Below are 10,244 nucleotides of genomic sequence, written 5' to 3' on the forward strand. Positions count from 1 at the left end.
GGGCGCAACACCGAGGGTTGCGATCCCGTTGCCGGTCCCCGGTACGGGCGTGACACCAAGGATTGCGATCCCGTTGCCGGACAGTAAAAAAGACAAAAAGGGAAAAAAATAAAAATAAAATAAAATAAAATTGTTTTTCCTTAAATAAGGACATAACTATATATGTCCTTTAAACCACTATGCCACAGATTTACCCAAAGAAATAACAGCACTGTAAAAAACCTGTAATTGAGGTAAGAGCAGTGACATTTTTGAATCACTTTAAATATGAATTTCCTTACTAAAGCAGCATATTAACAACGTGTTTCTTGTTGTGGTTTCAATAGACATTTAACACAGATCTGCACAAGTACAAGTACCAAACTCCTGGATATTAAAAATAACCTTATATGTGTGTGTCAACACACATGAAAATGCCCAGGTTTCACGTACCTTTGCCCAAATGGCTGTAGAGAGTCCAAGAACAGGGCTGATGGCCATTATCACAAGGGTGAGCTTCCATCCTCTGATGAACCCCACTATAAATCCTGCAAAAAACGTGGCTACTGCTTGAAAGAACATTCCAACCTTGTCACCAATTCCTTCACTGATTTTGGAGATGTCACTAAAAAAGATCACACCTAAGTGGTTACAGGCAGGAGGTCTTCAATTAGAAGGTGATGTACACATCTAACAAACACACATGCAAGTAAAGTATGTTCATACTACTACAAGCCTTTTTCAGTCTTAGCCTCTTGAATGATATTTTCCCCACCTAAACACTGCATGAAAGAAGAAATTGAGGATTAGTTCATGCTTGTCAGAAGTTACCATCATTAGTCAATCCTATTAGAGAAGCATTAACGTTTTGAACATGAGTGAATTTGTTTAAAAGCAGGGGTTAGAAAGGCATTGCAACAGTAATGGAGCAGTGACAGGGAAGTATTATTTCCTGTTACAGGGAAGCAATAGGGAATTGCTTCTACCCTTGACCCTACTCTCAACCTAGTGTCTTCTCAACACAGCAGCCAGTGTTATCCTTTGAAAATAGAAGTCTGACCGTGTCACTCCTCACTTCAAAAACTTCCAATGGCTGTTGTTTCACTCAGACTGAAAGCTAAAGTTTTTACTGAGGCCTACAAGGCCCTAAATGCCTTGATCTTCCCTCCTTTTTTGACCTCATCTGCTCACTATGTTCTTGTGAGGACTCCCAGTCAGAAAAGTTTATCATCTATCTCCCCCTATTGGAATGTAAACACCAAAAGGACAGAGATTTGTTCAGTAGTATATTGCAAATACCTAGAACAGTGCTTAGACATGATAGGCCCTCAAATATTTGTTGAATAAGTGAAGAGTGAACAATTACTAAAGCGAGTCTCTTTGTGAATTAATTCAGTCATGTATTCATTCATTCAACCATCTTTATTGAGGGTCTAGCACCTGTCAGGTCCTGAAGTAAGCTCCATGAGAAATAAACAGGTATAAGATGTATGCTCAGTCCTCAAATAAACCTACTATATAATTGGGAGGGAAAAACTAATGGATATGGAAAACACACTGTGGCATAGCCTGTAGATGCCCCTAGAAATGGCTGTCAGATAATCTGTTCCCAATACACATCAAATGCTTAATCTAGTAATTTTTTTCACTTAATATCTTCCCTTGACAAATTTTCACATAGTTAGTGGTTAATTTCTTTATGAAAGTGTGACATTAACAATACACTTACTCTGTTAGCCGTGTATTGAGTTCAGTGGTGTCGTTGATGTCAAACCAGCCTATTTCCTGTCGTAGAATAGCATGAAAAAACTTTTGCCTAATTTTCTTAATCTGTCGGCCAGCTGCCAATGTCCAAAATGACACTTGTATATAAGCAGCAACAAGAACTCCAGCACCTAATCCTGAGTAGTAATATGCATATCTGGAAAATAATTGGAAAGATTCCTTTAAATATTGTCCTTTATTCATTTCTTTCAGGTGAAATTTTCAGAATTGGGAATTAATCAGTTTACTAAACTGATGACAAAGAGTGTGTAAGACATTATAATAAATACACATTAAAATTTTTTCTTTCTTTTTTTGTTGTTTCCTTAAATTGTAAGATAAGCTCTATGATGGCAAATCTATCTACTTGAACTATCAGCCAAAGAAAAAATAAGATAAATTTTTGTGGTTAATTGCAAAAAAGGTTTTAATGATTCACTTTTAACTGATACTGATAATTTATACATACAATAATTCCTTTCATAATAAATGAAATCATTTTATTTTCAAATAAATCCTCTTTCATAATTGTATTCTAGACTTGCATATCTTATACTACAAATAGAAGAATAAACAGATTGAACATATGAAATGGTTCTTTGTCAAGTTTTTCCATATACCATATACAAAGAATCAAAAAACTATTCTTGTTTGACAGAACTTGAAAATATTTTTAAAAATATGATAAAATGGCATGGATTCAAACTAATTTGGAGTGAAGGTTTAACCAAATTAGTAGAAAGTTAGTATCTTTTAAAAACAATAAATGCATGTCAATACTTTCAAATATATTTTATATAATTTTACAAATTGTTTCCAGATAGAAGCCTTTCAGGCCTGCTTTTGCACTCAGATAGTACTCCTTGTAATCAGCAACATTAGTTGATATGCAATGTACAAACATTATGTTGAGATTTCTATTGAGATGACTGAGGAGGGGGAACCTGCCGTAAAATGACATTATTGGATCAACAGATTGGAATACAGATGGTATATTAAACAAAAGTATAGTACCAATATAAGATTTACTGAAGTTGATAACTGTACTGTGGTTATGTAAGAAAATATCCCCATTCTTAGTAAACACACTGAAGTAAAGGACCGTAATGTACAACTGTACTTCGAAAAGTTCATGGGTGGATTCATATTATCTTTTTATTCTATTTTTCTGCGAACTTTTTTAAGTACCCACATATGCAACTTGTTTTAAATTAGGGGATAGAAGCACAAATGACAGCAATAGGTGAATCTGGGTAAAGAGTACAGGTGCTCTTTGCATACTTTTACAACTCTGTAGTTTGAAATTATTTTAAAATGAAACATTAAAAAAAGTACACCATAGATATATAGAGAAATATTGATATTGATATATATCAATTACCTAGTCATTTCTTCTTCCAGAATTCGGCCTGGATTTAGCAGCGACAATGAAAAATTCACTAAATAAAACCAAAACAAAACGAAAATAAAACATTCTTAAAAGGCTGAACTATTAATAGGCATTGCCGGGTTTTAAAAATCTGTTAAAAATTTATGAAAGCTAGACGATGCCGTCATTAAGATTCTCTTCTACTCTTCTCTTTTCACTCTTAAGTGCATTCTTTTCACTCTATCCAAGAGCCCACGGGTTCAGGTATGGGATATCAAGGGCCCAGGTGGGGTAAGATGAGCCCTCCCAGGTTCTTCCTCCTCCTCGGGGTCTCTGGCCTTTAGCAAAGCAGCTTCCTAAGGCACACAGAGGAGCTGATGAAGGGCAAGGAAGAAGGGGAGACACAAAGTGTACAGAATGCAGAGGACGGCAAAACAGATGGTTAAAACAGAAAACACTGCTGGCTGGTTAGCTCACTTGGTTAGAGCATGATATTGGTAACACCAAGGTCAAGGGTTTCTATACCCTTACTGGTCAGCCGCCAAAACAAAAACAAAACCAAAAAAACCCATAGGATTTAAGGGGCATTATTTTCTTGGTGATGTAAAGCACTTTACAGATACCTGCTTCTGTAGATTTTATTTTTATATCTTGTGTTTTCCCTGCACATGCCGCCTTATGACGTAAGTAAGGGACAGACTGAATTATATCCATTACAAGGAAGGAAAAATTAAAGACAGGGAAGATAACTGAGCTGCTCAAAGACAGGTCAGTGGCTCACTGGCAGTTAGTCGACTTCCTGCTTTCCCACATCATGTTTACTAGCAGCACTGTATTCTGGTATTGTTAAAGTAGTATTAATTGGAAGGAATTATATTGTCTATTAATTTGAGTTAACCTGATAAAAATGTCAATATGGCCTCCCTGATTTTCATGTTTTAATAATAGCTAACATTTATTGAGAACTTATTATATACCCAGGCACTGTTTTGAGCACTTTATATCTATTTTTTCATTTAATTTTCATAACTACCTGATAAAGTAGGATTATTTTACCAATTCCCATTTTGCAGAAGAGGAAACTGAGCACAGAGAAATAAAGTAACTTACCCAAAGTCACACAGCTAGCAAGTGGCAGAGTGGAAAGTCAGCCCCGGCAGTTTAGCCTGTCCTACTACTACTACTATACTATACTGATTGATTCAAGTGGTAATGACTTATTTTCACTTTTTTCAAAATACAAAGTAACAAATAAAAAGGAATCAGTCTCTGTCTACTGCATTCACAAAATAGTAGAATAAAATATCCCCGCAGCATTGTTGAGAAAATACACCAAGGTAGGTATTTCCTATTTACTATGGCCCTAGTAGAAAAATTGGCCTATCTTTGTTCTTTTATCATGGCCCAGGGGTCATGTTTTCTGGGTGCCATGTATCTTCCTTATCTTTTTCCAGAGAGATAAGACTGAAATTTATTTAAAACTCAAGCTACTGTCAGGATCAATTACCACTCAGGTGGCCCTGATTGTGACATACTTTTTCCTTCAAGATTGTAATTTCTACTGATGATCACAGTGAAATGTTTCTGATTCCAAATCTAGCTCTTTATCAGCTATCAGACTCTTGAGGAATCATACCCTATTTTATTTATCTTCTTATCAGCTCATTTCCTCCCTGCATTCTTAAATATGGCAAATTGGAATTGTGTTTGGAATTTGAGGCAGACAAGCTATTCTAAAGCTGTGGTACTTGTAGAAATCATTGTTTCTTGTTTTGGGGGTTTTTTCCCCCTGAACTTAGAAATTGGGTGAAATCTTAAATAAGTTTTCCTTTCTTACAACATCTACCTCAAACTTTTTAACTCTTTCCAGGAGAATATCATAGCCAAATTGACTTTCTCTCCTAGGAAATGAGAATCTATGAGCATTCCAGATTCAACCTGTTCCTTTCTCAGAGTCCCAGAACAAGAATGGAAATCTCTTTCTAGTCAGTAACCCGAGGAGCCTAGTTTCTGCTGCTTGGGGACAAAGGGGAGACACGTGTGTGTTGGTAATTTCCCAAAGAGTCATGGGATTCTAGATCTTGAAAGGCCCTATACCTGGTCTTGACAGATGCTGCCAAATACGCGTCAGTTTCATGAACAATGCCTAAGTAGCCATTTGGTTTGGTGGTTTTCAGCGCTGTCTGCCTGATAGAATTGCATAGAGAGCTTGGGAAACTATAGATGCCAGGCTTCTCCCAAGCCCAATTTAACTGGAACCTCTGGCTGAGTCCACAGCATCACATTTTTTAAACGCGCCCCAGTTTATTCTAATATGCCAGAATGGAGAACTCCTGCTCCAGTTTGCCTAAACGCCTCCCATAACATGGAAATGGGGAACTCTTGGAGCTGCCTATTCATTTTTATTTTTTATTTATTTATTAATTATTTTTTTTGGTGGCTGGCCAGTATGGGGACCCTCGACCTTAGTGTAATAACAACATGCTCTAACCAACTGAGCTAATGGGCCAGCAGTTTTCTCCAATATGTATCTATCATTTACTATGTTCCATTTACATAAATCATCTAATTTAATTCTATGAGTAAATCTATGATTACCTTTCACCAGTGAGAACAGGTAAGGATTACAGAGGGTAAGTAACTTACCTATGGTCACACAGCTAGTGACTTTAGGCTCTGAATAAAAAGTGTAAACAAGGATTAGATAGGAAAACTTAGTCTTCATTGTCACTTTGAGTCTCAAGGTAAATGTCTGCCTTCCTTGATTCTGCCTAGAACTTCTTTTATCATATGGAACTGTTCAGCACAAACAGACAGCTGGTGTTTGTTCAGGCAGCTTAGGTACTATGGACAGTTAATCAAGGTAACTCGAGGTTCAAAAATGCATCTTCCCTTCAACCATGAGACGATGCAAGGACATGCAGGGTGCAGCCATTTCCCCACAGAATTTTCTAGGTTATTATAGTTACCTAGACTTGGCATAAAAGATATCAAGTCCTTGATACTCTGCAGAAAACCTGTTTTCTATAACGCTGTCCTTAAAGTTTTGGATGCAGAACGTTTTGTGCATAGTTTCTGCACAACTGAATCATTGTGAAGGAACAACCCTGACAAGGAGTAGCTTTATTCTGTTGACAAGGATGGGCTCTGTTCACAAGAAGTCATTGTCAGACCCTCTTGTAATTTAAACCTTTTTTTTTTCCTTTTAACATTCCTTTTCATTTGGCTCCCATTAAGTCTATCTGCCCAAGAATCTAACAATTCTAAAGAATATACTCAATAAACATCTCTGTGAGATGAGCTAGGATCTCAACTAAAAACCCTATCTGCTCCCAAACCCATGATATTTGGTAAACTCTAAACTTATCAATGACCAATACAGATTTAGAGTGAGTACCCTTTAAGAGTTTCATTTTCTCCAAAGAGGTATGAGAATATTATTTTTCAAACTACCAGAGAGTGGATATTAGAAATTCATAACACTTGAGGGACTTCCATTTCAAATCTTCCAAGACAGCCAATAGACCCAATAACAAATATGGCTACAGAGGACTGAGGGACATAAATAGGAGCATTTATCATTTGGATGCTACTGAAAGGAAGTTGGTAAATCTTGTGAGTTTATCATTGCAACATTCGCAGATCTATAAATGACTTGCTCATGCTTCCCCCAGAGAAACCTTGAATTCGGCCCTGGGCACAGCACATGGCACTGTCTGCTGAGTCTAGTTTCAAAGCCATTCAGTTACATAATTAGAAACAAGTAAAAAATGAGCAAACTGCTCCAAATAAGAAAGTGTGAAATTATTCTGGTGTTAGTAAAAATAAAAACAGAACTAATAAAACTGGACCAAAAGCAAATTTATCTGTGATAAGGGAGCTGCATTGTTTGAATCTGAAAAAAATTTTAATTGTGATAAAATGCACATAACACAAAATGTACCATCTTAAATTAACTATTTTAAATGTATAGTTCAGCAGTATTAAGTATATTCTCATTGTTGTAAAACCAATCTCCAGAACTTTTTCATCTTGTAAAACTGAAACTCCATGTCCATTAAACAACGGCTCCACATTTCCTCCTCCACCCAGCCCCTGCTAATCACTTTACTTTCTGTTTCTATGAATTTGACTACTCTAGATATCTCAAAAAAAATGGAATCATATAGTATTTGCCTTTTCTTAACTGGCTTGTTTCATTTAGCATAATTTCCTCAAAGTTCATTCATGTTGTAGTATGTGTTAGAATTTCATTCCTTTTTAAGGCCGAATAATATTCCATTACATGTATATATCATATTTTGTTTATCTATTTATCTGTTAGTCTGATTTTTTAAATCCTGAGTAGAAACAAATTTTTTTTTTTTTATTCCTTTTTGTCTTTTTTTTTTTACTGACCAGTAACGGGATCGCAACCCTCGGTGTCACGCCCGTACCGGGGACCGGCAACGGGATTGCAACCCTCAGTGTTGCACCCGCACCGCGCTCAGCCAGTGAGCGGGAACCGGTCTCCACATGGGATCCGAACCCTCGGCGGGAGCGCCACCGCGCTCCCAAGCGGCGCACTCTCCAGTGCGCCACTGGGCCGGCCCGAAACAAATTTTTGACTGATGTGTGGGCATCATCCTGCTTTCTATATACATACATACACGCACACACACACATACATATACATAAATAGTTAATATGTAAAAGATCTATGGATCTTCTAAGAAGTAAAAGAAAAGCAAATAGAAAATTCCAGGCTGGCAGGTTCACTCAGTTGGTTAGAGCATGGGGTTCAGATCCCTGTACTGGCCAGCCACCGAAAAAAAAAAAAAATCTTATCTCTCTCTTTCCTTAAATACATTTTAAACTATCCTGTCCTACTTCAACTTTACCTTTATGGGGTTTGTGTTAAAGTTTTGGTACCTGGTCAAATACAAGAAATCCATTTAAAACTCTCCCAAACACATTTTTTTTTCCTAGAGAAAATACAATTATTTACATTGGCAATATAATGTATATGGTCATGAGCATGGTTCGGGTGGCAGAAAGACCTGGGTTGGAATTCTGTCCTAACAGCCACCAGCAGTGTAACTATGAACAAGTTATTTATCCTCTCCAAGACTTGGTTTCCTTGTATATCACAGAAGATAATATTACCTACTTGTGGAGGATTGTTCTTGTGAGGGTTAAGTGAAATATTGTACGTAAAGTGCTTAGCATAGGACCTAGCACATAGTAAACACAATGAAAGATCACCATTATGCTGTTATTTGTATTATAAAGAGGTTCTTTTCAGAGACAATAGTACTTGAGACTACATAAATAAATAAATAGGTTTTTTTTTATGGGAGTTTGCTTCAACTATTTAAAGGATGCTTTTACTGAATTTCTAAAAGGCATTAATATTTATATAAATTTATTATATTAATCAATCAATATTTTCTTAGGAAATTACACTTAAGCCCTACAATGGTGACTAAATATGTAGTTCTCAATCAGTGAACACTGAAAACTCTTACTGAATGCCACCTAAATGAGAGTACACTCTTCTCAGGTATCTTTGCTATGAAAACCACCTTACCTTTACCACTTTTTAAAAAAAATATTCTACCATCTGTGCATCAATAAAGCTTTACTCAGTCTCGTCCAGCCTAACGTTCACTAGGTCTCTTAGAGGAACAGAGCCTTCAGGATCGGTAAAAAGCATGGAAATCTTCCTCTTTATGTTGAATTTGGCTAGTATGAAAATAACTTTGTCCACTGGAACCCACTCCAGTGCTGTTGCCAGGGCTCCTCTTATAGATGACGTTAATTTATGGGACTCCTCCGGTTCTTCGGTAATTATAGCCCTTTGGGTGAGTTTCAAAGCACATCATTCTCATGTTGAATCCTTTCACTCTTTAGTGAAGTGTTATATCAAGTTCCAGTCAGTATGGTTGATCCAAAAATTAAAGACAGAAAGTGGGTATAATTTATTTAAAAGGAGGGGAGAGAGAAAAAGAAAACGCAGGGATGGGTCCACAAGCTGAGCACAGCTAAAAGGCACTGCCATGCTAACTGATGTATCTTAAAACCCAACTAATGGGATGGATGGATACTGTATAGATATATTCTATTGTTTCCACTGTTAAGTAGAGTGACTTTCCCTACTTTATTTAGATGCTAATCTTCCTGTGTATTTCCTTATCCCATATTAAAAGTCAACCAGTACATGTGTATTTCTTGAAACTTAAATGAGTATTTGAAGAATTTCCTGAGAATTTTACAACTCCACTGTGATATCTTTTGCCCAGTTAAACGAATAATGTGGATTGAAAAAAAAAATAGAGAAATGCTTACCTGGAATGGAGAAGTTTCCTGCAATATTAACAAATTTATCGGTCATTTCTCCAAACACTATCATCATGAGGGGGAGACCTGATCCGTGAGCTATGGCCATGATGGTGCCCAGGGACATAAACAATTTATCCTGCCAATCAGAATATCGAAACTAAAAAAAGGAAATAAAATAATACTTAGCTTCTGGAGTGGAATTTCTCTTTTTCTGCAGTTATATGTTCTTTGGATTTTTATTTAAAGTCAGCACTTTTTAAATAGCAAACGAATGTATTAGAGAAGGAGAAGTTTGATCCAAATCATTAACAGATTAATTTTATGATTCTATTTATTTTGTATTCTGTAAAGAAATCACTCTAATTCTGTTTAATCAGTATGTGATTTGGGTGAATCATTACAATGTAATCAGAAGGGATAATGGTTTGGTTCCATTAAGAAATATTGTTTCATCTCCCAGAGCTCCTGAGGTGAATTAAGAACAGCTAGAGGCAGACAGTAAATTTACACACACACTCACATTCACATAACTTAAAACAGCATTCAGAATATTTCAGAGGGAAAATTAAAACTAGGAGGAAATAGGGCCGGCCCGGTGGCGCACTGGATAGTGCGCCGCTTGGGAAGCGTGGCGGTGCTCCCGCCCGAGGGTTCGGATCCCACATACAGACCGGTTCCCGCTCACTGGCTGAGCGAGGCATGGGAGCAACGCCGAGGGTTGCGATCCCGTTGCCGGTCCCCGGTCCGGTACGGGGGCAACACTGAGGGTTGTGATCTGTTGCCGGACACGGAAAAAGACAAAAGACAAAAA

At 37.0% G+C, this 10,244-nt stretch overlaps 1 protein-coding gene across 3 annotated transcripts in view; it reads right to left on the reverse strand.

The window, feature by feature from the left end:
- The window catches only part of ABCB4 (ATP-binding cassette, sub-family B (MDR/TAP), member 4), a 60,656-nt gene that overhangs the window by 44,528 nt on the left and 5,884 nt on the right, over window positions 1-10,244 (reverse strand). For all 3 annotated transcript variants that reach the window (XM_008589410.1, XM_008589402.1, XM_008589395.1), the window contains exons 3-6: window positions 9,440-9,590; window positions 3,125-3,182; window positions 1,709-1,900; window positions 433-604 (exon numbers count right to left, since the gene is read on the reverse strand). In XM_008589410.1, the coding sequence (XP_008587632.1) occupies window positions 433-604; window positions 1,709-1,900; window positions 3,125-3,182; window positions 9,440-9,590 (573 nt within the window). The remainder of the gene's footprint in view (window positions 1-432; window positions 605-1,708; window positions 1,901-3,124; window positions 3,183-9,439; window positions 9,591-10,244) is intronic.

Source organism: Galeopterus variegatus, unplaced genomic scaffold (genome assembly GCF_000696425.1).
Source record: "Galeopterus variegatus unplaced genomic scaffold, G_variegatus-3.0.2 Scaffold136, whole genome shotgun sequence".
Classification (NCBI taxonomy): domain Eukaryota; kingdom Metazoa; phylum Chordata; class Mammalia; order Dermoptera; family Cynocephalidae; genus Galeopterus; species Galeopterus variegatus.